The 27,564-nt window shown below is 52.5% G+C and overlaps 1 protein-coding gene across 2 annotated transcripts; it reads left to right on the forward strand.

Moving 5' to 3' along the window:
* The first annotated feature begins 903 nt into the window (after positions 1-903).
* SLC43A3 (solute carrier family 43 member 3) lies at positions 904-23,061 on the forward strand. Of its 2 annotated transcripts, none has more exons than XM_049646693.1 (12): positions 904-1,271; positions 1,513-1,642; positions 8,244-8,290; positions 9,635-9,711; positions 9,933-10,025; positions 12,425-12,564; positions 13,866-13,963; positions 15,266-15,457; positions 15,708-15,827; positions 19,759-19,945; positions 20,568-20,691; positions 21,955-23,061. In XM_049646693.1, the coding sequence occupies exons 1-12, from the start codon at positions 1,088-1,090 to the stop codon at positions 22,054-22,056; spliced, it is 1,494 nt and encodes a 497-aa protein (XP_049502650.1). In that variant the 5' UTR covers positions 904-1,087; the 3' UTR covers positions 22,057-23,061. The 2 variants fall into 2 exon arrangements, with proteins under 2 accessions (XP_049502650.1, XP_049502659.1); XM_049646702.1 differs by having other exon boundaries at positions 15,284-15,457; positions 21,955-23,045.
* Positions 23,062-27,564: the final 4,503 nt, after the last annotated feature.

A 27,564-nucleotide genomic window follows, 5' to 3' on the forward strand; every position in this document is an offset into this window, starting at 1 on the left:
AAGGGAGAAAGGAAGTGACAGAGGGGGGGGGGGGGTGGGTGGACCTCCCCAGACACCGCCCCCCGCTGGTCAGGGCCCTTCGGGACTGGAGCAAGGCGTGGGTGGGGGGTGGGGGTGAGGGCGGGGCTGGGAGGGGCGGCGAGAGGCGCGAATCCAAAAGCCGAAGGGCGCGGGGTGGCAGGGGAGTCCCAGCGAGGCGGCCTGCGGGGTAGGGCGCTGGGGCCACGCGGCGGCGGGGGGGTGGGGTGGGGGGGGTGGGGGACGGACGGGGGGGGGGAAGAAGCGGAGGCCACGGACCCCTGCGGCGCCTTCTCGGGGAGCTTGGGAGGGAGGTGCAGGTGCCGGAGGGGGTGCCGGTGGGGGTGCGGGTGCGCAAGGGTCGCGGGTCCCCCGGGGCTCCCTTTGGGCAGAGGGTGACACGCGGCAGAGGGTGACACGCGGAGAGGCAGGAGGAGTCCTAGCCCGGGTCAGGGAAGGTCCCGCTGGAGTGCGATATTTTAGGCTTTCCACTGGCTTGTGCTGTGACTAACTAGCCCACATGACCTTGGGCAAGTTGACAACATCCCCTGGACCTGTTATTCCCTTGTCAGTAAACTGAAGAAAACAAAACGCTAACTTTGCCAGGTTGTTCGAGACTTTGTGAGGACATATACGAAGTGTCACCCCACCCCCCTCCGGAATTGCCGCTGTTACTATTTCTGTGGACGGTCCCCAGACCTGGGCTCAGTTCCTCCTTCCCCACGTGCTGCCAATGTGGGGCAGAGAGGCTTTTTTGCAGCTGTTTCTAACAGCTGGCCTCTCTCCCCACCCCTCCGGGGAACCCTCCTTCCACCTCTACCTTTCCCCCCAGCCCCCCCCCCCCCCCACCCCCCGGAGCCAAGCAGCCTCTGCCTTATTTTACAGGATCCGGACAGTCTCCCACTGCCGGTTTTTTGCCCAGGCCCGAAACAGCCAGAACCACAGCCTCCTTGAACAGAAGGGCTTGCCAGAGGAATTTTCCAAGTGCTCAGAAGGCCAGCCCTCGAAGCTCCTGTGGTCAGCGCGGGAGGCCCCCCGTGAGATTTGGGGACCGGCTTCAGCTCAGGCCATGCAAGGCCAGGGTCTGTGTCTCCGAGTGGCCACCCTGCTGACAGGGCTGCTGGAATGCCTCGGCTTTGCAGGCGTCCTCTTCGGCTGGGCATCACTGGTGTATGTCTTCAAAGCAGAGCATTACTTTGACGAGCTGTGTGAACCAGATGCCGGGGCCACGGGCAACTTCACGGCGCAGCCTGGTAAGGGACGTCCCTAGGGAGGTAGAGTCTGGTTTCCAGGCAGTAGGAAGGGGCAGGAGGGACCCCACCCCCTGCCCACACCGCCAGCCTCTCTGTGCCGAGCAGAAAGGAGTGTGCGCCTCCCCACCAACTCCCTGACCTTGGTCTAAGAGGTACCTGGGGAGGGAAGTACCAGCCCCCAAGGGGTAATTAGGGGCTGTCACATGTCAACTCCCTGAGATCTCCCCTTTCTCTCCTCCAGACTGCAAAGCCCAGGATGAGAGGTTCTCACTTATCTTCACCCTGGGGTCCTTCATGAACAACTTCATGACATTCCCTGCCGGCTACATCTTTGACAGGTTCAAGACCACCGTGGCTCGCCTCATAGCCATGTAAGTGCCAAAGGCCCGGCCTGGGCAGACATAGGCGAGAGGAATTCTTCTGGGAGCGGCCTCGCTTGGAGGGAGACCCGGTCAGGCAATTGGGCCGCGCTGCCCGGCCCTGTCCTGGCAGCTGTCAGAAATAGCCCAGGATGTGGACTCTGTGTGGATCCACCCTCTTCCCTGCACCCCTACTACCCTTTCCTCTGCCCTGTTCTTCCTCCGTTCCATGTGAATGTAAATTCAAGTTGAGCACGAGCCCGGGCCCACTTCCGGTGAGGGCTGGCCTGGTGCCTGGGTTAACATCACGGAACCTAAAATGGTCACTCTGCCTTCACCCCAGGGATCCTTGTCTATATGTCCGACAAGACCTCACATCCAGGTCCCCCAGGCTTCATTGTCATCCTCCTCACCATCTACCCTTGTCACTCCCCAGACACTTAGTAAGGTTAGGGTTAGGGTTAGGGTATCCCCAGTGGTGGGAGTGCCCGACCCCCTGATTGGAGGGGAGACGGTGGGGGTTTCATGGAGGGTAAGGGACCTCGCCTCGCCCTTACAGGGTGGCACTGCAGCTGGCCAACTTCAGCGATAAGCAGTGGCCTGGTGAGGCCTTGATAGGACCCAGAGCAGGTGCCTCCTGGCACATGCATGGGAAATGAGCCATCAGATGGAGGGACTGCAGGGCTGCCTGATAAAGCCAGTTCCTGCTCTTTAAGACTTTGTCTATAGAAAGACTTTATCTCAGTCTGTCTTGGTCCTTGGCTCCCTGTCTCCTTCCCACCCTTTCCTTTGTCCCCTCCCTCCCCTCTGGCCTTCAGATGTTCGGAAAAACTCTGTCCTTCCTGCGTTTCCCTTTTGCTTTCACATAGAACACTTACTTCGGACACATCAGGTCACCAAGTATGTGGGGTTTTTCCCCCACACGAAGCAATTCTGTGACGTCAGCTGGTGTCCTACCATTTAGGCCGGCTCTGACGCTATCCACCTGGAGAAAGCGTCAGATCCTGCAGGTTCAGGGCCGGGTCCCACAAGACTGCCCCCCATTTCACATGCCGATTGCAAGGAGCAGGCCCCTCAGGTTACCCCCAGCTTTGGTCCGACTTGGCCCCAAATCGGAGGTTCCCATGACCTTCTCCCTCCTGGGCTGGATTATTTGCTAGAACAGCGCACAGGACTCAGGGAAACACTTAGGTTCTAGCAGTTTATTAAAGGATCAGATAAAGGATACAGATGAAAGATACAGGTTCGGAAGCACTCTGAGCCCCATCCTAACGGGATTTTATGGAGGTTTCTTCATGTAGGCTTGATCGAGTATTGACCGTTTCCAGGCCCCCTCCCCTCTCTAGAGAAGTAGAGTGAGGGCAGCTGAAGACTCCCAAACTTCCAATCATGGCTTAGTCTTTCCAGTGACCAGTGCCCATTTAGGAGCTGTGCGGGAGCCTCCTGGAGTCACCCCATTGGAAGAAAAAATGTTCCTAGTGCCCTTGTCATCGAGTTTACAAGGGTTTTAGGAGCCCTGTGTCAGGGATCCGGGACAAAGACCAAATAATGTATTTCTTATGATAAACCACAATGCCACAGTGCACTCCTGGTCTTTGAACGTGGGTCCCTTGTAGCAGAAACGATCATAAAGGTCAAAAGATACCGGCACATTATCCAAAACACATTCAGTCATGAATAACTACCCAGGCCCTCGTTGCAGCATCTGAAAGTGTCTCCCAGGGCCACTTATGCACAGGCTTCCATTTGATCTTGTCAGGTTCCAAAAGCAGGCGTGGTCTCGGCATTACATACCTTTACCCTTCAGGCGTCTGGTATCATTGAGCTAAGGCAACATGCCCTCTTGCCCTGAGCCGCTTTCGAAGCGTTCGTGTAACACTGGATTTCCCTCGCCACAGAGCCCGCTTATTCATCCCCTTACCGGCTAACTTTCCCTTTCTCCGTCCATACCGTAACACTTCCACCTTTGGAAGGGGTGTTCGGTTTCGCCACCGTGCGGATCTGGACCACAGGCAGAAGCACCCGTCCAGCAAGTGCCTCCCTCTCACCCCACCCCCTTTCAGACAGGGCAAGGTTACACAGGGACAGAACCAGCAGGCTGTCTTTCCCACCAGGCAGTGTGGTAGCATTCACCGTCAGTCCCAAATTTGGCAGATAGAGGGACAGCAGGTCTGCCCCACCAGGCCCTTAGGAATTCTAACATGACGGTGAAAAACATAGTTTCTTGCTTAGGAATCATCCCTGCGTCCAGCCCTTGTCGTGGCAGTCCTGGCCCTGTGGCCACTGTGTGAGGGAGGGAGAATTCCTCTAGCCACTGTGCTAGCTAGGGGAAACGGTCCCCGTTCAGACGTAGAGTCCACCCCCCTTAAGACAGTCGGGTGAGGGGTGCCTGGGTGGCTCAGTCGGTTAAGCGTCCAACTTCGGCTCAGGTCACAATCTCGCGGTCCGTGAGTTCGAGCCCCGCGTCGGGCTCTGGGCTGATGGCTCAGAGCCTGGAGCCTACTTCCGATTCTGTGTCTCCCTCTCTCTCTGCCCCTCCCCCATTCATGCTCTGTCTCTCTCTGTCTCAAAAATAAATAAAAACATTAAAAAAAATTAAAAAAAAAAGACAGTCGGGTGAAAGAGAGACAACCCCTTCACATAAAGCCTGTTCTCTTATCTTAGTGCACCCCTCAGATGCCGTAGGGATTTCCATAGGGCTGTGCCCTGTATGGCCAGGTTTCCAGTGTCCTCCTATGTGACCCTATGGCCAGGCCAGTGGGTCGGTAAGAACCCGAAGGTCGGGGCCTTTTCCATTGTAGATGTCTTTCCTCTCTGCTAGGACAGCAGCATGCAGTTCATTGAGCCCCCTGAGCTGATCTGTCTGTACCTTTTTGGATCAGAGTGGGGCCTTCCAAATAGGATGCTGTCCATTCATCTTGGAACACAGCCAAGTCGCTCTTTGTTGGTTAATCGAGAGGTCTTTAGAGGGCACCGTCCAAGGGGACGGTAGACTCCATCTGTTCCCCACATGGTTCCAGAGTCCGCCTTAGGGGAAAAGAGGCTCCCTGTCCGTGGTGTCTCCTCCGTGCCGTCCCCAGGCAACACGATCCTGTTTAACCATTGCTATTTTTAGTATGGAATTCTTCTGGGCATTGCTGTCCCCATTAGAGCATTTCTCCGACATCATGCTAGACATTGTGGGTATTTCCTGTTTTAAGATCATTTGATGTACTTCGGTTATCTGTGTGGATTCAGTTAATGTCTGAGAGCAAGACAATAGATGCCCCTCAAACGGAAATTCCCTCGTCTGAGATGCCAGTCATTGTCGCTGGGAGGTAACCACAGACTTTTGCCATGAGTCCCAGTTTACGCTCCCCATAAGGTCATGGCACAGAGCATTTGTCTTCTACCAGTATTCCACCTTCTATTCCACACCGTCTGGGCTCAGGCAGTCTCACTGGCTCCCATTTAACATGCTCCGTTAACATGAAGGGCAGATTCACATGCCTTCCCGTCTACAAGGCTAGATGTGTCCTTGCCTGGACACACACAGTGGCCACCCCCATAATACAGTTCAGGTAAAGGAGAGACCAGCATTCTCACAAAGCCTGTCCCAACGTGCTGGGTCTCCTATGAACGTTTACCCTTTCTTCCATCAACCCTTCTCTTCCTACCCGGAGCCTCCTTAGGACTTTGTCAGCAGCTGCTTTCCCACATCAGATAGGGGAAGGGTTCCCGGCCAGGCAGAGTATGCATTCTCATAAGACATCAGGTGAGGTAGACACAACTTCTTTACAGAACGCTTGTTTAAACAGCCCAACTTTCATAGCGTTTTTATGCCCCTTAATGTTTATTTTTGAGAGAGAGAGAGAGAGAGAGCAGAGGAGGGGCAGAGAGAGAGAGGGAGACACAGAATCTGAAGCAGGCTCCAGGCTCTGAGCTGTCAGCACAGACCCTGACACGGGGCTGGAACCCACGAACCGTGAGATCGTGACCTGAGCCAAAGTTGGCCGCTTAACAGACTGAGCCACCCAGGTGCCCCTGTCTTCTGGCTTTTAACATTTTTGTAAATGGGGATGAATAGAACGGACTTGTGTGCAGGCACTTTAATGCTGGGAGCCATCAGGGGTCCCTTTGGCTCCCTGCCCCCCGCCTTAGGCAGTGTTGTATTAACACCTTTTAACCTTATCAAATGTCCATTTCCTTTATTGCACATCTCTATAACCCTCTGAAGATTTCCACCCTCCGGGGATGACCTCATGACTCTCCTCTGTTTCCTCTCTGTTCCACCCCCATCGGGATTTGCTTTCTTCACCTTATTCCTTAATAACTGTTAAAAATTTTCTACTCTTCTAAGACCAGTCTCTTGATCCTCCCCTCCCCCTTTCCCCATTCTTCTGTTAATTGGCCTGATATATTTATTAGCATCTATAAGACCCAGGAGGGGAAGCTGAGCCAGCGATTCAGTAAGCCTTTCCAAACTGTTTTTTGTCCTTTTGCAGCAATAGGTTTTCATGGGGTGCCCACGTGAAAGGGGCCCCCTTCACCACAGCATTTACCTCTGAGATCTGGGCACAGGTCACCATCAAGCGACTCCCACACAGCTTGCACACAAAGGGGATTAGCTGCCCCATCTGGACTGTTCCATTTGTAGAGGGACACCACCTTACAGTGGTTTCTATCCAGTCCACCGGGCTGGCTGTGCCCTCAGGAATAACCTCCTGTGTGTGTGGATTGTTCCATAACAAGCTACTGGGTCCTGCATCAACCCAGACCCGTGCACTTCCAGTCTGCTGCATTCAAAACCTAGGACACAGCCCCCAGGTCAGTCACTGACCCAGCCCATTTCGGTAAAGGATCCCCAGGAAGCTGAGGGTACCCACCCACAAAATGTAGCAACTCCTTTGCACCATGCCACTCCTCCCAGCCACCATCCAGGTCCGTGGCTTTGCCTCCTCCCACACGGACTACCTTCTTGGGGACCAGAGGTCTTAGAGGAACTTTCTGTTGCTCCTGCATAATTTTTCCCTTGGGGGTGACTTGGAGGCTAATGGCCGAAGCTCAGAGTGCCCCAAATCTGACCTCGGTCTAGCATGAGGATCTGAGCCAGCTCTCTTTTAATTTCGTCTTTGCTATCACGGATCCCGGTAACCAAGAACTTGTACGTTTCAGCTTTTGCTTATTACTTTGCACTTTGGTGAACCCACTCCCCAGGAGTTGGCTCCATTTCTGAATTCGGTTGGTAACTTTTCCCTTTAGTGACTGATTATACTGCAGCCACTGCTCCACACCCCGGTCACCACGGGGCCACCTGGGAGCCACCCAGGAGCCAGGGGCTCTTCATCCCCCATGCTTTCGTCCTTTCTCTTTCCGGACGCACATGTTTCTTTGAGCCTGGGCCGTTCTAGCAACTCCCGCTTCACTGACACCAACTGTATTGGAAAATCCTACATATCGCCTCCTGCATTTCTCCTTGACTTTCAACAGAACACTGTCCTCCTGACACGTCCGGTCACCACATGTGTGTGGGGTTTCCCAAACCATGCAATTCTGTGACACCAGCTGGGTGTCCTACAATGTAACTCAGCTCTGACACCATCTATCTGGAGCCTCAGATCCCCCAGTTTAAGGGCTGGGTCCCATGAGTCTGCCCCCCAACTTCAGATGCCGATCACAGGTGGTAGGTCCCCAACTCACCCGCAACTTTGGTCTCACTTGGCTACAAATCAGACGTTCCCATGACTGCCTTTCCCTGGGACTGGATTATTTTCTAGAATAGCTCGCAGAACCCAAGGAAACATTTACTTATGTTTACCAGTTTATTAAAGGACGTGATAAAGGATACAGATAAACAGCCAGATGAATAGATATGTAGGGTGAGGTCTGGGACAGTCCTGAGCACAGGAACTTTTGTTCTGGTGAAGTCTGGGCTGTGACATCCCCTCAGCCTGTGGTTGTCTATACCAGCCCAGAAGGTCTCCTCACGTAGGCTTGATCAATTATTAATCATTTCCAGCCCTATTCATCATTTCCAGACCCTTTCCCCCTTTTGCAGAAGTGGGGGGCAGGGCTAAAAATACCAAGTTTCTAATTCTGGCTTGGTCTTTCTGGTGACCAGCCCCCCACCCAGAGCCATCCAGGAGCCGACCCGGAGTCACCTGATTAGAACAGAGATGCTTTTCATGCTCTTATCACTGAAGAATTTACAGGTGTTTCAGGAGCCCTGTGTCAGGCACTGGGGACAAGGACCAAATGTGCATTTCCTATTGTAAATCAAAACATCACACTTAGGCATGGCTTCTCTTACCGCATGCCTTGCAAGACCCCCATACTGCTAAGAGATCCCCATAACCTTGGGATTGTGGGTCCTGAAATCACAGTGCCCTAGAATTTCTAGAAGAGTCCACTCATTTCCTTATATAGAAAAGGCTCCAGAGGCCCAGAGAAGGGCAGTGCCTTACCCAAGATCACACAGCAAAAAGGAATTAGAACTCTAAGTTTTGCTTTGTAGACCAGGCCCTAATCCCTTTCTCCAAGGGATTGGCTGTTGGGACCCCAAGTGGGAGGACCTTGGCTCTATCTTCTCTGTCTTTTCTTGACATCATTTTCCATCTCCCATTGTATGTTTCAGATTTCTCTATACCAGTGCCACCCTCACCATAGCTTTCATCTCTGCAGGTGAGTGCTATCAGATGGGTGGGAGGGACACAAGGTCAGGGGCACTTGGTAGATGGGAAGCTGATGGGTAGGAAACACTGACCCCCACAATTATCAGAGATCCACAGACTTGGAGCTTGAAAGAATCTTTGAGGGAGTGATTGCCAGTCTATGAAACCAGTCTAGTCTACTGAGAATGCAAAAAAATAAGGACAATGGAGGGATTGCTTCAGACAGAAGAATTTATTTGAAAGATTCCGTCCTTCATCTTGTCCGTGTTAATGTGTTCTCTTTTTATTTTATTATTTTTTTAAATGTTTATTTACTTTTGAGATAGAGAGAGAGACAGAGTGCAGGTGGGGGAGGGGCAGAGGGAGACACAGAATCCGAAGCAGGCTCCAGGCTCTGAGCTGTCAGCTGAGAGCCTGATGAGGGGCTCGAACTCACAGACCTTGAGATCACGACCTGAGCTGAAGTCGGACACTTAACCGACTGAGCCACCCAGGCTCATGTGTTCTCTTTTTAAAACAAAAGGATAGTATGGAAGATAGTTCTTTTTGAAAATACCCTTACTTAGTAGGGCAAAAGTCAACAACCCTATCGTAGTTAAAAGTTTTTGTTTCAAATTTTACCGGTTTACGGACATAGAAAATTTCCACGGTCTGGGAATTTCAGTCGGGTTCATTCTCCTCTTCTCCCATTGTGTAGAGGAGAAAACTGAGGCTGGAGAGAGATGCCTTGCGAAGACTTGTAGGGGGAAGTGCTCTTTCCTGGTGTCTTGGTTGTGCTGGCCAAGCACACGGGAAGTGCTCCAAGTTTAATGAACCAGGGAAACACAGTCCATGGCCATTTCGTGCTCGGATTTCACAGCACCCCGTGCGATAGGAAGAGCAAAGACGGTTATTCCCATTTAACAGATAAGGTGACTGAGTCACAGATTCGGAATCCAGCTCAAAGTCGTGCAGTAAATTAGAGGCTGGCCTTGGGGGCCGAATCCAGGCTTCTCTCCCCGGCAATATCAACCATAAAGAGAGGGGCTGTTGTGGCTTAATGAGGGAAGGGAACAGTGGCTTCGCTTGGAGTCTTGCCTCTGCCTGTAGGCGTGCAGTTCTGCTACAGACTGGGGACCACCTTCTGTGGGGAAGAAGTGGCTCAGGAGACCTCCAGAGGGTCCCTCTGCAGGGACATTTGGGGGAGCCCTGACCACCATCTTAAGATTCTCAGAGGATGCTAGAAGGCTGGCTGGCACTGGGGCCCTGACCCCAGGATTGTTGGGGATTTGGAGCAGGTGGGAGCCAGAGTCTGGGGCCCCACGTTTGGGTCGCACTGTGACATGACCCCCACCTCTGTCTTTGACTGTTCCAGACTCGGCCTTCCTGCTCTTCCTGGCCATGCCCATGCTCACTGTCGGAGGAATCTTGTTCCTGATCACCAACCTGCAGGTGTGAGCCTGCCCTAATGCCAGGCACCTGGCGGGAGGTTGGGGAGGGTGGAGGGAGGGACAAGCGCTGTTCCGCATTGGCTACCTCCTGTGGGGTTGGCTCAAGCCAGGGCAGCGGCTCCTGGGATGGAGATGGGTCTGGGTAGAGTAAGGGCCTGGTGCATGCTGGGTGCACAGGAAATACTGTTTCACGGACAGATACGTGATTCATGTGTTCTCTAGGTTGGGAACCTATTTGGTAAACACCGCTCGACCATCATCACCCTCTACAATGGAGCATTTGACTCCTCCTCGGCTGTCTTCCTCATCATTAAGGTAAAAAATATCCGTTAGCAACATTTACGGAACACTTACACGTGCCAGGCACTTGTCTTGTGAACTTGGCATGATTTCTTTCCTTCGACCCTCCTGCAGCCAGTAAACGTGACTCTTGAACTTGAGCCTGGACCTGTCTGCTGCTAGAGCCTCACCTGGTAGTGATTAGGCTCTTTATGCCTACCTAGGAGTTTTGGGGAGAGGTTATGGTGTGCCCCGGCTGGTGCTAGGCCGAGGCTGGGAGCCCTTTGGAGTGGGGTGTTTGAACCTGTGAGCTTCTGATTTGGACAAAAAAAGTGAGAGGTAGCTGGTGGGAGCAGCGGGGGCAGACACAGAGGCCTCTCCAGCTCTCCTACAGGCTGATTTGGGGGCTCAGGGGGTAGGGGAGAGGCCGTTCCCAGTGTTATCAGTGGCTCACCCAGAAGCCACTCCACCTTCTTCCTTACTAACAATTCTATCTGGGCAGTGAGGTGCCAACCCAGAGGATGAACCCTCATTGATCTAAGCCAATTGTGGCAATCCCTGTCCCCCTTGCTAGTGATGGGTAGAGGTGGTCATATTATCCAGTCCTTGTTAATGAGATGAAGGGTGTATGTCCTGGAAGAGTTTAGGGGACATTTCCCCTCCCTGATGGAAGGTGAGAGCGGAGCAGACAGAAAGCCTTTCTCCTTGGCCCCCCTTCCCACTTTTTCTCTTTGAATGTTGTGATGGCAGGATGTGATAGCTGGAGCTGTGGCAGCTATGCTGTGATTATGAGGCAACCAGCTGGAGGACACTAAGGATGACTGAGTGGAAGGAATGAAAGAGTGTGGGTCTTTGACGCTCGAAGCTGCCTAACCTGGGACTTCCCTCCAGGCTTTGTGTTAGGCCAGAGGCAGCTGGCACAGCCCATGGGCCATCGGGAAAGAGAAGAGGAGCTCTGGGAGTCACTACTAGACATGAGACTAGCTTAGTCCCATGAGCGCCTTGGCTTGCAGGGGCACCCAGAGACTGAGCCCCAGGGGCACTTACCCAGGCCTCTCTACCCCTGGTATAAGAGTCACTTTCCTGGTTCTCCCTCCTTCCCCTGGGTGTGCCTTCCTTTCTCTCTTCCCTCCTTAGAGGTGGAAGGAGAGAGAATGACAGAGCAGGAGCTGAGTTCTCTATTTGATCTGACCTTGCTGCTGCTTCCTCTGACCTAGAGCAGTTCATTGCACCTCTCTGGACCTCACTTCCACCCCCCGTGAAAGGAGGACATTGGGCTACATCAACGGTTTTCAAACTGGGTGTTGAGGAACACTGAGGGGTTCTCTTTGATATTATGTCGGTCACCAAGGAGAACGAGGGGGAGGATAACTGGGTTCTTCCTGCCGGTGTGTTTCATAAGTTGAATTTTTGTGTAAAGTTTTGTTTGAGAGAAAGGACTTGGCTGCTGTTAAATAAGATAAAAAAGCAGTAGGCTGGCAGGTCTCTGAGAAGCCATATTAGGAGACTCTGCAAGGCCGTGGTGACGGGTGACGTGATGGCTCCCCTGCTGGTTGAGCCATGGGGTGAGGGTGAGCCTGTGTGTGGGTCAGGCGTCTTTGATCAGCGTTCAGGGTGGAAGGCAAGAGCCTGTGACAGGCTGGGGCTCCAGCCCGTACTTCTTTTTTTAAAAAAAATTTTTTTTTTTTTAACGTTTATTTATTTTTGAGACAGAGAGAGACAGAGCATGAACGGGGGAGGGGCAGAGAGAGAGGGAGACACAGAATTGGAAGCAGGCTCCAGGCTCCGAGCCATCGGCCCAGAGCCTGACGCGGGGCTCGAACTCACGGACCGCGAGATCGTGACCTGAGCTGAAGTCGGACGCCCAAGCGACTGAGCCACCCAGGCGCCCCAACAGCTCGTGCTTCTTACACTGACTTTTTTTGTGGGGCTAAAATACACATCACATAAAATTTACCACCTTTACCATTTTTAAGTGTGCAGTTTAGTGGCATTGAGGTCGTTCACACTGTTGTGCAACCGTGACCACCGTCCCTCTCCAGGGCTCCTTTCAACTTTGTAAAACAGAAACTCTGTACCCGTTAAACACTGACTTCCTGTCCCCCCTCCTGCCCCAGCCCCAGGCCACCGCCCTTCTGGTTTCTGTTTCTGTGCATTGAACTGCTCTAGGGACCTCATGCACGTGGAATCATGCAGTATTTATCCTTTGTGCCTGGCTTATTTCACGTAGGAGAGCGTTCTCAAGTTCACCCATGTTGTAGCGCGTGCCAGAACCTCCCTCCTCTTTAAGGGTGACTAAGGTCCCATTGTATGTATGTGCCACAGCTCGTTTACCTACTTCTCTGCAAATGGTTTGCTTCGACCTTTTGGATGTTATAACTAAGATTGCCACGAATATGGGTGTTATGCTGACTTTTCCCCTTCTCCTTCTGCAGCTCCTTTATGAACAAGGCATCAGCCTCAAGGCCTCCTTCATCTTCCTTTCCGTCTTCAGTGCCTGGCATGTCGGGCGTACTTTCCTCCTGATGCCCCGAGGGCACATCCCCTATCCGGTGCCCTCGAACTACAGCTACGGGTAAGGACTGTGATCTGGTGATCGTGGGCCAGAACCTTTCAACTGACCTGCGGCAGGAAGCCAGGGGTGGGACAGATGTGACCTCCTGTCACAGGACAGGAGGACTAGACTGGGGGTGTATCAGCTAGCTATTGCTGTGTAACAAACTATTCCAAAACTCAGTAACATTAAGCATTTCTTATTTTTCATGAGTCTGTGGGTCGCTGGCTAGTTCTACTAATCAGAGACAGACCTGGATGGTGTTGACAGGCTCACTTATGCCTCCGGTCATCTGGTGGGCTAGCTGGGGGCTGGCTAGTGAAGATGGCCTCCCTCATATGGGGTTTGTCTGGCAGTCATTCAAGGTGACAAAGATGTCTGGGTCACGTGGCTCTCATCCTCCATTAGGCTAGTTCCGAGGTTCCAAGAAACAGTGCAGACGTGCACAGGGTTTCTTGGAATTGGCCCAATATCACTTTTGTTGCATTCCCTTGGCGGAAGCAGGTCACAAGGCCAGCCCCGATACAGGGGCTGTGGAAACAGAGCTGCAAAGTCCCATTGCAAAGGTTAGAGAACAGAGCAGGTGCAGAAATGTGACCATTTTTCTAGTTAGCACCACAGGTAGTGGGGGGAGGGGCATTCACTGGTGCTCATTTACTATTTGCCACACCCCTTGTGCCCTCTGATTTCACTGAATGATAATCCTCTCAGATAGATATCCTTATCTCCGCTTTCCAAGTGAGAAAATGAGGCTCAGGAGGGCTAAGTCTGAGCCAAGTTTCCATAGCTGGGAGGAGGCAGAACTGGGATTTGAACCCAGGCCTCGCCCGCTTTACCCACACTTCCAGTGGTTCCCAAACTTTGCTGCATAATAGAATCATATTATGGTTTGATAATGATAAAGGTTTGATAATGATAATGATAATGATAATGATAATGACAATGATATGGTTTGATAAAGGAAGCCTGGGGCGCCTGGGTGGCTCTGTCGGTTAAGCGTCCGACTTTTGATTTCAGCTCAGGTCATGACCTCACGGTTCGTGAGTTCGAGCCCCGTGTTGGGCTCTGCTGTCATCTGGGAGCCTGCTGAGGATACTTTGTCTCCCTCCCTGTCTGCCCCTGCCCCACTCGCGCTCTCTCTCAAAAATGAATAAAAAATAAACATGTAAAAAAGTTACGGAAGTCTGGCTCCTGTGCCCAGACATTCTGCTGCGACTGGTCTGGGCTGTGGCCTGTGCAGTGAAATTTGGGAGTCCCTGCAGCCTGAATCTCAGGCTCAGCTCTCAGTCCTGGGGTTGGGCTGGGGGCTTCTGTGTCCATAGCCTGTGCTCTGGGAACGACGCCAGGGAGGAAGAGAAGAAAACGGCAGAGTCCGAAAAGCTGGAGCTGCAGTCCAAGGAGTCCCTTCCAGCAAAGGAGGGTGAGTCCTGCGGGTTCAGCCCCGCGGCTGACCTGGTGCTCTGCCTCCAGAGCTGCCCCGGGGACTCAGAGTCACAGAAGGTCCGTCCAGGAGCACCTGGGTGGCTCAGTCAGTTATGCGTCTGACTTCGGCTCAGGTCATGATCTCACGATTCGGGAGTTCGACTCCTGAGTCAGCCTCTGTGCTGACGGCTCAGAGCCTGGATCTTGCTTCAGATTCTGTGTCTCCCTCTCTTTTTGCCCCTCCCCGTTCATGCTCAGTCTCTCTCTCTCTCAAAAATAAATAAACATTAAAAAAATTAAAAAAAAAAAAAAGGAACGGTCCATCCAGAAGAGGATGTGGGGGGTCTTCTCCACCCCACCTCACCTCCCTTTTACAAGAGGGTCCATGGAAGGGCGTAGACCTCTGTGCTTTCTCTTTCTGCCCCTCTTCTCTCTCCTAGTCTCATTAGACGTCCTCCCAACCCCCAGGTCATTTGCCTTCCCCTCCTCCCACCCCTCAGTCCCTGAGTCTGCCTTGTTTTTGTCCCGTTGCCTGTAGATGTCCTGCCCAACTCCCCCCTTCCCCCTTCGACCTCTCTCATCCCCTTGCCGCCTCCCTTCCTTCCTCTGTTTTGGGGCTTCGGTTACAAACATCCCAAAGCACTGCCAACAAGGTAGAAGCAAGAACAGGATTCTGGGAAAGCTCACAAAATTAAGGGGAACGTGAACTTGCCAGGCCCCGGGAAGAGGAGAACCAGGATGCCCCTGGGGATCCCGGGCTAAAATCACAGCCAGTCGGCCTCGCCAGGGAGAGCGATCGAATTGGTCAACCCTGGGTGAGGAGCAGGACACGTCATTCACAGCCCCACCCGGACCACGAGGACTCAGGCAGGGGACGATTTCCAGAACAGACTTGGGATCCTGGTACTGAAAGCACGGGAAGGGGCGCGAGGGGCTGCTGAGACAGTGGCTGTCCGCCTACTAACCCTCACCTCGTCTCCAACGAACGTTCTGTTCTCCTTGTCTTTCTCTTCCCTGTCCTGGCTGGGAGAGTGTTGGTGCAAGAAGTGTCATTGGATCCGAGCTGCGAAAGACAGATGGGGTTTCAGCAGACGGAGGGGGAACGTGGGTGGGTCATTCACGGTGGTGGGGCCGGGATAACAGAGGTATAGGGGTGGGGACGTGCTGTTTACTGGCAGCTCGGAGAACATGCCAGATGAGGCCTGGAAGCCAAGAGAAGGTGAGCTCACTCCTTAGGCTGCCCTGTGAGGCCCCTACACTCCTGCCCATCCCACTCCCGTACCTTGTAATTTATGCCCAGATCCTTCCTCTCCATCAGAGGCGCTGGGACCAGGGAAGCAGCAGGAGCCCCGCTCTTTCTGGAGCTATGCTCTCTCTCAGCGCTTCGCCTGGCACCTGGTGTGGCTGTCTGTGATACAGCTGTGGCATTACCTCTTCATCGGCACCCTCAACTCTCTGCTCACCAGCCTGGCCAAGGGTGACAGGGCGCTAGGTACGTGGCAGGGTTGGGGGTGGGGTGGTGGTGCAGCCCGCCTCTGTGTCCCTGCCGGGGACTTGGAACCTTGAGGCGGGGTGGGGGGGGGGGGCGTACTGAGCTCGGTGGGGCTATGTGGTCTGGAGGAAGGTCTGAGCAGGGGTGTGGGGAGGAGGGACAGGCAGGGCAAAGGCAGGTGGGGAGAGTCCTCTCCCGTAAGGCAGTGCTGGAAGTTTCTTACCAGCCACCCCCTGTTTGCCCTCTGCAGTCAGCGCCTACACAAACGCCTTCGCCATCACTCAGTTCTTCGGAGTGCTGTGTGCCCCCTGGAACGGCCTGCTCATGGACCGGCTTAAGCAGAAGTACCAGAAGGAAGCGAAAAGCACAGGTGAGGCCTGGAGAACCCGGAAGAGGAGGAATCTTCATGCGCTGCCAGAGTCCCCTTCTCTTTTGTTCTTAATCCTTCTCTGCTTGCATCCATCCATATTCATCCATCCACTAGTCACGGAGTGTGAATTATGTGCAAGCCATACTTCTAGATTCCACAGCGGACGGGACAGGGATGCCCTTGTTCTCAAGCTGTTCTCTGCGTAGAGAATGGAGAAGGGCAGGTGATCAGGCGTTGCCATCCATGCAGTCAGCTCCCGGGGTGGGGGTGATGGGGACACATAGGCACAAAGCCTGTGCTGGGTGAGGATGCGGATGATGTCAGGGAAGGCTTCCTGGAGGAAGTGGCTTCTGAGCTGAGGCCTGAAGGATGAGCAAGAAGTGAGGAGAGGAAGAGGAGGGCCCTGGGAGAGCAGCCCAGGAATACGCTGAGGTCAGGATGGTGTAGGAGCTAGCAAAATAGTGGGGGAATCTGGGGAATCCCAGAGGGGATGTCCGGCTGACCCAGGGCATAGAGAAGGTGCTGAAGGGGGGGAGGTAACAAGGGGCAGGCGGTGCTGAGCCAAGGAGCGTGGATGAGACCTTGGATTCTGAGACCAGAGGAACAGGGGGCCGCTGAGGTACCCTCTTCCCCCGCACTGTGCCTCCTACCCCTGCTGGTGTGTTTTGAGATAGATCTCAGGCATCAGATCCTTTCCTCTGTAAATACTTCAGTTTGGGTCTCTAAAAACAAGGCCCTTTTTATGTAAACGGTACCGTCATGTCATGGTCGCGTACAGAACCCAATAATTTCTTAATACCATCTAACATGCAGTCCCGTTCAGATTTCCCAAATTGTCTCAGATATGCCTTTTTTTTTTTACAGTTGGTTCCTTCAAATTAGGATGCACACGGGGTCTGCGCTGTGTATTTGGTTGATGAGCCTTTCGTATCTTTTTACATTTGTATGTCCCGTCCCCTCCCCCCACCTTTTGTTTCTTCTTGTTGTTTATTTGTTGAAGAAACTGGGTCATTTGCTCTGTCAGATTTCCCCCAGATTGGATTTGGCATCCTTTGGTATCATTTAAAAATGTTTCTTTGATTGGGTATTTCCTGTAAACAGGCAGATTGGAGGCTTGAGGAGACGCAGTTTAATATTTTTTTGGGAGCATGCTTCGGAGGTGGAGCCTCGGGCTTCCTCTGGTTCCTATCAGCCCCTGGTACTCGCTGTGTCTGTTCTTACGATGTTAGGATTGATCAGTGGGTCCAGACATTGCCAGTCTGATGCACCCATTACCGAGTTTCCCATCAGCCTTTTGGCTAATGATTTTAGTCGCTCCTGGCGATCACTGCCGGGATCCATTATCTTATTAGGATTGCAAAATGGAGATTTTCTATTTCTGTCTTTCCTTCTGCTTTTACTTGCTAGAGTTCCTCCCGAAAGAAAAGCTTTCCCTCATTGGTGGCTTTGTACCCTGAAATAAGTGCTTGGCTTTTCCTCTGTTTACCAGTTTCAGAGTACTGACTTGGTGCCCTAGCAACCTCCAGAGGTGATGAGCTGTCACTTCTCCATTGTTTCATTCATTACTTTATTTCTTAACATCATTTCTCTTTTAAAGTCTCATTTTAAATATATTTGACAGGGGCGCCGGGGTGGCTCAGTCGGGTAAGCGTCCGACTCTGGCTCCGGTCATGATCTCACAGCTCCTGAGTTCGAGCCCCGCATCGGGTTCTGTGCTGACACTGCGGAGCCTGCTTGGGATTCTCTGTCTGCCTCTCTCCCTGCCCCTCCCCTGCTCCTACTCCGCCTCTCTCCCTCTCTCAAAAACAAATAAACATTAAAAAAAAAGACCAATTTAAATATATTTGACATGTTTCCATCCATGTCTGTCACGATTCTTCTTTATGCTCGAATCGGTCCATCTTCTTTGGCCACTGGGAACCACCAGGTCAGAGTCTGTGTCCTTTCACACAGCGCCAGTGGGTTTAGAGACTGTCTTACTCCCTAACACAACGACATGTTCAGATCCGTGTCCCGGGGTAAGTTTCCTGCCCTGGACCTGAAGCAGTCATTTCCCCAAGTAGTCCTGGGTCCCTTTAAGTGGGAAATGGTATTTAAAGACTGCAGTCTGGATGCTAGAACTTCCAGTTCTCCTGGGTTGTCTGTGCTTTGAGGCCTTGGAGAGAGGTAACATTTTAATTCCAAGTTTACTTTCTTGGGGCACCTGGGTGGCTCAGTCGGTTAAGTGTCTGACTCTTGATTTCAGCTCAGGCCACAATCTCACCATTTGTTAGATCGAACCCTGCATCCAGCTCTGTTCTGATTTCTAATTTCTTGGGAGAAATTAGAATTTCTAAATTCTTGGGAGAATCCTTGGGATTCTCCTCCGCTTGCCCTCTTGTGCTCTCTCTCTGTCTCTGTCTCAAAATAAATGAGTAAACATTAAAAAAAAAAACCCCAAAAAACAAAGTTTACTTTCTTGATTTTATATGTGTCTCTTTTCTCTTCCTCTGAAAATCGTAGTTCCTAAATAATGCTATTTACATATACTGCATACACTTTCTCTATATGCTGTGCACTGTATACATATACACATGTATAGTATTTTAGAAATATATCTTATACATAATGCCTGGCTTCGCAATATCAGTACTATTAATAATGATTGCTGAGTACTGTTGCCCTTCCTTCTTCCCTTCCTTCCTTCCTTCCTTCTCCTTAAGATATATCCCAAAGAGATGTACAGTCAAATTACTGTGTTTTAAGAGTCACCATCTTGACATATATACATGTCCATTGGTTTCTGAGTTTTTGCGATTGCTTTGTTTTCGTCCTATTCTTTTTTTTTTTTTTTTTTTTTAGCGTTTATTTATTTTTGAGACAGAGAGAGAGACAGAGCATGAACGGGGGAGGGTCAGAGAGAGGCAGACACAGAATCTGAAACAGGCTCCAGGCTCTGAGTTGTCAGCACAGAGCCCGATGCGGGGCTCGAACTCACGGACTGCGAGATCATGACCCGAGCCGAAGTCGGATGCTTAACCGACCAAGCCACCCAGGCACCCCTCGTCCTATTCTTTTAATTTAATTTAATTTATTTTTAAGTTGATTTATTTTGGGAGAGAGTGCAAGCAGGGGAGGGGCAGAGAGAGAGGGGGAGAGAGAATCTCAAGCAGGCTCCGGGCTGTCAGCCCAAAGCCTGACACGGGGCCTGAACTCACAAACTGCGAGATCATGACCTGAGCCGAAATCAGGCTTAACCCACTGAGCCACCCAGGCACGCCTAATTGTATTTTTAGTCATTTACTAGCAAACAATTCTATTTTTCCAAGCTGTGAAACAATATATTTGAAGAAGTTTCGTTTCCCTTCCTGTTCCCTGGACCCCCATTCATTCCCTCTTTCTTTAGGTAATTATTTTTATGGCTTTTTAAAGAAATGCAGAAGATATATGTCTAGTCCGCATTCTCTGAAGTATTATTGTGCCGTTGCAGATGATTACAGGATATTGTAACGCACACCCACATTATATTTTGTTTCGCCCTCTCTTGGGTGAAGGTGCCCACTGCACGCTGTGGCCCTTAGCTCTCTCCCTCCCGAGGGGGCTCCGGGACACGGCCTCCTCTGGCCCCGTCAGCTGCTGCCCATCCGTCCTGTGGCTGCGGCACTGATGTTGCCATCACCCGAGAGCTACACGGAATAGATGGCTGTGGCTTGGAGGGGCCAGAGCACGTGACCCACGGACCAGGTGGAGTCAGTGGGGGTAGAGAGCAGTGGGTGCACTTGAATGGCAACTGGGGGATGGATTGGAGATGAGCATGTGGGAGGAAGAGGTTTCTGCCCGGACGGCTGGCGGGGCGGGGACGGTGGCTCGACTTCCTCTCGCATCTTTGTGTCCCTTCCCCATCCTCCACTGTGCTCGCCTCCATGCGCAGCCTCTTTTTCCTTTGGACCAGGGTCCTCGGCCATGACGGTGGCCCTCCGCTCGGCGGTGCCTTCTCTGGCTCTGACGTCTCTGCTGTGCCTGGGCTTCGCCCTCTGTGCCTCGGTCCCCATCCTGCCCCTCCAGTATGTCACTTTCATCCTGCAAGTGATCAGCCGCTCCTTCCTCTACGGGGGCAACGCAGCCTTCCTCACCCTCGCGTAAGTGGGCTTGGGGTGCGTAACACCACCGGGGATTGCGGGCGCAAAGGGAAGTGTGCTGGATGGACCTGGGGCTGGTCCAGTGAGGGAGGCAGGGTCTGGGAGCAGGTGTAGAGGGTGGGGTAGCGGGAGAAGCTGGTGGGAGGGATAGAACATTCACAAACTGGAGCCTTCATATCAGCTCTCCTCTCTGCCTCTCTTATCTACCTGTACACCCTCCAAGGCCCGCTTCTGGTTCAACTGTCCCAGAGTCAGAAAGAGAGTGTCTTCCTTCTTTGTGCCCTTGGCACTCTGGTCTTGCTTCCTCTGAGAGTGCACCCATCACCTAGCAAATACTGACCTGTTCATGTGTCTGTCTTTTCCTTGAGACCTCTGTGGGCACAGCCTGTGTCTGGGTCCCTGCTGTTTCCCCGGGGCCCCGCACAATACCTCCTCCATGTTCTGTGTTTGAGCAAAGGTGAGGGGGGAAGAGATGTGTGGGTGTTGGGTGTGGGTGAGTGAAACCAGGCCTAGGACTGGGGGACTTGGGAGAAGTGGCTGCCACGGGCCCACCACGGCCAGGCCCCTCCTTGGAAAGAGGGCTCCTGGAGCTCACCAGAACCCTGTTTGTCTCTCTCCCCAGTTTCCCTGCGGAGCACTTCGGGAAGCTCTTTGGGCTGGTGATGGCCTTGTCAGCCATTGTGTCTCTGCTCCAGTTCCCCATTTTCACCTTCATCAAAGGCCCCCTTCAGAACGACCCTCTCTACGTGAGTACTGTGGGGAGGGGCGTGGCCCTGGCCTTAGGCCAGCAAGGACATCTAGATTGGGGTGCCTCAGCGGGGCCCCCGCAGGGGGCGCCCCACATCTGGCTGAGATGGTTCCTTTAGGAATGTTTCTGCACATGGGGGCATCCTTGGTCTTATTTCTCAAACTGGGGTAGCAGGGGACCCCTGCCACAAGGCAGGGGTACCTGAAACTACAAGACTCACCTGCGGGGTTGCCAAGAGATTTGGGGAGAATGTAGTCTTCATGTGTGTGGAAACAAGCAGACGTACTCTGGCAGAGAATGTAAAATGCTCACAACATTTCAAATGAAAACCAACGACTTGAAAGACATTTCCTGCTTGCGGGGCCCTGGCCTCGGCCCTGGGACTACAACACGCATCGGCTTCCACGGTTATTCCGAGGGCTGGGAGCTCTGTACCCTCACCCCTGCGTCCCCACACTGGAGGGGTACTCATAGGCCCAGCCCTGCTGGTGTGGTGGTTCACCTCTCTGCAGATTGAAGACATCAGTTCAGGGATTTGGGTTCCGTGACTTAGACATTCAGAAGCACAAAGCCAAGGAGCAGAAATCGTTTGACTTTGAATTTCATATTCCGACCACCGCACAGCTCTGTTAGCCTCGTTTAAAAAAGGGTAGCAAGGGGCTCCTGGGTGGCTCAGTCCGTTAAGCGTCTGACTTCAGCTCACGTCATGATCTCACGGTCTGTGAGTTCGAGCCCCGCATCGGGCTCTGTGCTGACAGCTCAGAGCCTGGAGCCTGCTTCTGATTCTGTGTCTCCCTCTCTCTCTGCCCCTCTCTCACTCATGCTCTGTCTCTCTCTGTCTCAGAAATAAATAAAAATTAAAAAAAAAAAAAGGGTAGCAAAGTGTAGAGCAGAAACGTAAGTCAGTCATTGGGAGAAAAAAAAAGGGACTGAACTTCAGAACTGAGGAGAATGCCTCGATTGTGACGTCCGACGAGCCTGACCGTATTCAGAAGACGTGTGTTCCAGCCACTGTCCCCAACTTCCCGTGTGACCTTGAGCAGGTCGTTGAGCGCTCTCAAGACCTCTGTTTCTTCATCTGTGAAATGGGCACGATATCCCTACCCAACTCTGCTCTTCCAGGCAGAGAGGAAAAAGAAGTCTTCCCCACCCCCCCCCCCCCACCCCCGGGCACTGTAGTGTCTCAGGAGAAAGTCGAGGCTGTTCCTTTGTTGGTGCTGCTCAGAGTTCTGACCTCACCCCTTCCCTCTCTCCCCGCCAGGTGAACGTGATGCTGGTGCTGGCCACTGTCTTGACATTTGTCCACCCCTTTATGGTGTACTGGGAATGCCGGCGGGAACGGAAGTCCCCTGCGACTGCCTAGCTCTGAAGCTCTTGCTTTTCACGCTGAGGACGCTTTGCTAATCTTTCCCCGCCTTGGAGGACCCCGTGTCCAGGCGCGCTCTGCCTGCCCAGGCTATTGGTATTAATTGGCCATTGCTGTTTCTTTAAAAAAATAAAAGACGTTTCACGGCCAGCTGACACCCAGATTAACAAGAGAAGAGGCCCCGTTGCCACGCTGATTGCTGTCAGACGGACCCAGAGCAAAGGCCCATGGAAGTTCTTAGTTTCGGAGCAGGAAGCACATGACCTTGGTAGACACCCGGTCTAAGGGGAGGTGATGTGATGGGGAGGAGGTTTGTCACCTACTTGTTCGGACCTCTTTGGCTGTGAGGCCTCTGTGTGTCGAGCCCTTTGTGCCAGGTAAGCTTCCAGGTGAAGAGTACGGTTGTCGTGACCTTGGCGACAGGGCCCGGCCCTTGGAGGGGGCTCCCTCTATTATTTACGTTGGGCATAACAGAAAACATTTCTCTGGGGAGTAATCTTATAGAAAAATAAAATCTCTCTGCCTGAGGCAACTACTGGTGTGGGTCTCACGGCTTTGGGCTGGTGTGTGCACGTGTGTGTGCATGTGTGTGCTTGCTTGTGCTTCCCCCAGGGGGGGTGCTCCAGCCTGGGGAGTGGCCGCGGGAGTGGGGCAAAAGAACCTGGGTGCAGCATCCCCAGTGTAGCAGCTGGACCCAGAGGTGGAACCTCAGACCGGGACCCACTCTCCTGGTCCTGGGACATGGGCCTGATGCTTCCTTCCTTTGCCTCCTCTTCCTCCCCACCCTCCCCCAACACTCCACACCCCCAGCCGAGAGCCCTAGATGGAATCAGAAGGTCCCTGTGAGTCTCAGTTCCGGCACTCAGCCGCCGGGAAGGTCCCGTAACCACCGTGAATCACAATTTCCTCACCTGCAAAGTGTAGTTAATCATTTCTATCCCCGAGAGCTGTTGTGAGAATTTAAAGTAATTGCTGCTAAAAAAAAAAAAAAAAAAAAAAAGAAGAATAAAAAGTAAAGTAATTGCTGCTGCCTAGCACACGGCAGGAGGACATGAGCATTTTGTTCCTTTATTTACTCATGACCAGAAAGGAGAGGGGTAGCCAGGGGGGGAGAAGGTGAGGGGCTGGGAGGGAGAGAGGGTAGGTGGGTGAGATGGAGAATTTGGAACACGCAAGCAGAGGCACTAGGAGAGGATGGTGAGGGGGAGAGGCTGTCAGGCAGACTGATTTGTTCATTCATTCATTCATTCAACTACTGTTTTTTTGAGCTGCTACAGTGCATCAGGCACTGTCCTAGGTTCTGGAGGCACGAAGATGCCCAAGAGTCTGAAGCCAGCTCTTCTGTGAAACTGCAGGAGAATTTCCAGGGGCCTGGGAACCTGGGTCTGAAAACAGACAGCAGAGAAAACAGACAGCTAATGGAAGGCTTTTACTTTGTTATCTTGCTCAGAACTTTCAGTGGCTTCCTGCTGCCCACAGGACACAGCTCGGACTCCAGCCTGGCATGCAGGCTCCCCCAGTGTGATTCCGACTTCTCCCCGTACTCTTCACCTCCCACCTTTAGGAGGACAGAACACATCCCCGTGGACCAAGCTTCCTGGTCTCTGGGCCTGGGAGCACATCAGCTCCTCTGCACAGGCTTGCCTTGTCTCTACTGCCTGGACAATCTGCCTGGTCCCCTCGGGTTCTGCTCAAAATATCCTCTCTGCTGGGGGTGCCTGGGTGGCTCAGTGAGTTGGGCGTCTGACTTCGGCTCAGGTTATGATCTCACAGCTCGTGAGTTCGAGCCCCGCGTCGGGCTCTGTGCTGACAGCTCAGAGTCTGGAGCCTGCTTTGGATTCTGTGTCTCCCTCTCTCTCTGCCCCTCCCCTGCTTGCACGCTCTCTGTCTCTCTGTCTCTCTGTCTCTCTGTCTCTCTCTCAAAAATAAATAAACATTAAAAAATATATTAAAAACATCATCTCCTCTAAAAGTCTTTGCTCGGGGTATCTAGCAGCAATGAGTTCCCAGCACTCGGTACCCTTCCTGGTGATCAGCACCTGTCTCCTTGCATGACAACATCTCATCACCCGGGCAGTGACCCCCATGGGGTGGCCTTTGGATGTCACCTGGCTCGTTGACTCATGCGTGCTGGCCACCCAGTTAGGGTGAATGAGAGGATTCTTTCTTTTTCTGGCCTCACAGCCAACTGGAAGGCGAGAGCAGAGCACATGGGGGTGGGGACAGCATGGGACAATGGGAAGAGCATGGACTGGGGGCCTGGGTCAGCCCATCTTTGATTCTTGCTGTGTCACTAGTGGGACCTCGGATGGGCCACTTCACCTCTACATCTCCGTTTCTTTATCTGTAGGATGGGCGAAATAGCCCATCTCCCTGAGCAGTTGCAAGGATTAGAAATTAGGTCAAATGCCTTGCGTATGGCAGGTGCTCCATGATCACGGCTATCATTAATGGTAATATATTAAATTCAGAAAGGATGCCTGGTGTCCGTCACTGGTGAATGGACAAATACGATGTGGCATATGTGGGGCACCTGGGTGGCTCAGTCAGTTAAGCATCTGCCTTTGGCTCAGGTCATGAGTTCACGGTTCAAGAGTTTAAGCCCCGTGTTGGGCTCTGTGCTGACCGCTCAGAGCCTGGACCCTGCTTTGGATTCTGTGTCTCCCTCTCTCTCTGCCCCTCCCCTGCTCTCTCTCTCTCTCTCTCAAAAATAAATAAACATTAAAAAAATTTTTTTAATGTGGTATATGCATACAATGGAATATTGCTTGTCAATAAAAGAGAATGAAGCCAATGCATGCTGCAACCTTGAAAACATTGTGGCAATGAAAACGTCAGTCACAGGAGACTGAATAGAGCATGACTCCATTCATATGTGACATGTCCAAGAATAGGCAAATTTATACAGGCAGGAAGTGGACTGGTGATTGCCTAGGGCTGGGGCAAGAGGTAGTGACTGCTAATGGCTGAAGGCTTTCTTTCTAGGGAGATGACAGCTTTCTAAAATTGATAGCGGTGATGATTATACACCTCAGAATATACGAAATGCCACTGAATTGTACACTTTATTTTTTTAATTGTTTTTAAGTTTACTTATTTTTGACAGAGACAGAGTGCGAGCATGAGCTGGGAAGGGACAGAGAGAGAGGGAGACACAGAATCCGAAGCAGGCTTCAGGCTCCAAGCTATCAGCACAGAGCCCGACGCTGGGCTCGAACTCACGAACCGTGAGACCGTGACCTGGGCCGAAGTCGGACGCTCAGCTGACTGAGCCACCCGGGTGCCCCTGAATTATACACTTTAAACGGGCGAATTACATGGTATGTGCATTATATCTCAATAGAGCTGTTATTTAAAAAAAAAAAAAAAAAAGTATCTGGATGGCCAGGAAGTGGAGAGAACACTTCTTTCCGGAGAGAGTAGAGATGATTTCTGGGGACGATGAGTAAGCTAAGAGAAGCAGCCCATGGGCGCAGACTCCTATTTCTGTCACGAGGGCCCTCTTCCTGCAACTTCCTCCTCACACGGACCCAACGGCTCTTTCAAACAAAGTGAGCAACTCAGGGGTTTCACAAGTTTTGATTTTGCTCAGCGACAGGCTCCCAGTGCAACCTGTCTGGCCTCCAGCCTCGGGGGAGAGGGGCGGGGGCAGATCTGTCCTCACCACCCTTAGGTCAGGTCGCGTGTGCCTGGGGCAGAGAACTCCCGCTGTGTAAGGAACGGCCCATGGCCTCAGGAAGAGTGTGACCATGTCAGTCCCTTCCATCGGCCCCATCTGACAAATGAAGAACCAGGTACGTCAGGCTCCGCGTGGCGAGTCATGTCCCAGCTCATTCAGACGGGCACGCGGCACGTTGTGGCGTGGGTATTTCAATCCAGACCTGACTCCTAAGGTCACGTGCATTTTAGACGTTGCCTTTTCTTTGCATTCGCTCTTACGTAGGAAACGTACGGTGGTTGTGAAACCGGTCAGAGTACAAAGGGTGTGAGAAAGGGGTATCCTTGTTAATTGCACCCCTCGGAAATGGCCACGGTTAACCTGCCGGCATGTTTTCTCCCCAGCATGTGACAGTGTATGTGCGATCACTAAAATAAGCTCTTCTTTGCCATCAAAATTGTCAAAAATGTCAGCCCCACCTTAGTTACCCCCCCCACCCTGTTCTGGGGTGTCCCCTCGGGGACATCTTGGTATGTTGTACCCCACTCTCTTTCTGTCCCCCTCTGCAGCCTGAGCAAGGGCGTCCCAGATGATGGTGAACCACGATAGCAGCCTAGGTCAGCAGATGGAGAAGTAGGTGATAATAGAACCAAAAGAGCCACCTTGGGACTTTCTAAGGAGTGAGATTGCGTCCATTAATCATTGTCCCTTGACCCGGTGCCAACTCTTCCCCAGCTAAAGGCGTTGGCCGCCGGGGGACCCTCTCTTCTGAGTTCGAAGCTTGGAGCGGTGAGCCCAGCGGTTATTCCTGGAGCGCCTTTTCCTGCCAGCCCCCAAGGGAGAGATGATTCCCAAATGCACTGGGCGTGACACCGGGGGACAGACAGAGTCCTTCCTCAAACACCTGTGGGAGGACACTTGTATCTGGGTTTCGAGGCACAGGCTTCAGGCCTCGTTGGGCGATGAGGAGTTCCATAGGGGAGGGACACGTCTGGTTGCTCCTGGACACGCTGCTGCCTGAGTCGCACTGGCCACCAGGAGTCACTGCAGGGCTGGCTGCGCAGGGTGATTAAACCCAGGATGGAAGCTTTTAGTGACACCAGCCCATCTCCCTGGCTTAGATTTTTTCCCTAACTCCAAACATGTGCTCCTGGGCCCCTCAGCGATCTGTTTCCTGGGTCCAGGGGCCCTCCCGGGTCCCAGGTGGACTCATGTAGGAGGCATATGGGAAAGGCTCTGGGCCTTCCAGGCACTGGCCAGCCCTGTGACCTTGAAGAGGCCCTAAATCACGGGTACCCTCAGTTCCTCACCTGTGGCAGAGATGATAAGTACTGGGGGGCTTGTGGGGGGAACTGGGGGGGGGGGCACAAGGAATAAACAACAAAGGCAGCTTGAGCTCCGCTGTTTGGAATGTCCACAACCAGCTTCCAGCTTCTCCCCACACAAGCTCTGGGACTTAGACTCATGAAGCCTTTGTTTCTTCATCTGAAAAATGGGATAACAGTAGGAATACATCCTGGGGTTGTAAGGATTATGTGAGTTCATGAATGCAACCCTCCCCTGGCATGCAGCAGGTTGCCATGCTGGCTGCAGGGGTGATGGCTTCGGGGGTCATCAGTAACACCTGTGGTTGCTGGTGGGGGTGGGGAGCGGGGAGGGCAGAATGAGTGTCCACAATTTATTCCCGGTGGGGTCTGCATGTCACTGCCTTGGTTTGGGATGAAAACACCCTGCAAGCGTCTGCCCCGGCTTGTTTCTGCCTAACAAAGCAACACAGATTCCCTTGTATTGTGTAGAATGGGAAAACTTCAAAGACAAAACAGTGACTTTCTAATCACCTTAAATCT

The sequence above is a fragment of the Panthera uncia genome, chromosome D1, assembly GCF_023721935.1.
Source record: "Panthera uncia isolate 11264 chromosome D1, Puncia_PCG_1.0, whole genome shotgun sequence".
Taxonomy (NCBI): Eukaryota; Metazoa; Chordata; class Mammalia; order Carnivora; family Felidae; genus Panthera; species Panthera uncia.

Bases quoted from the DNA above. Each gene is read 5' to 3' on its own strand.
- SLC43A3 (XM_049646693.1), top strand. From the start codon at position 1,088: ATGCAAGGCCAGGGTCTGTGTCTCCGAGTGGCCACCCTGCTGACAGGG. The intron at 13,964-15,265 runs GTGAGTCCTGCG...ATTTATGCCCAG, and splicing joins GTCCCTTCCAGCAAAGGAGG to ATCCTTCCTCTCCATCAGAG. The intron at 19,946-20,567 runs GTAAGTGGGCTT...CTCTCTCCCCAG, and splicing joins GCAGCCTTCCTCACCCTCGC to TTTCCCTGCGGAGCACTTCG.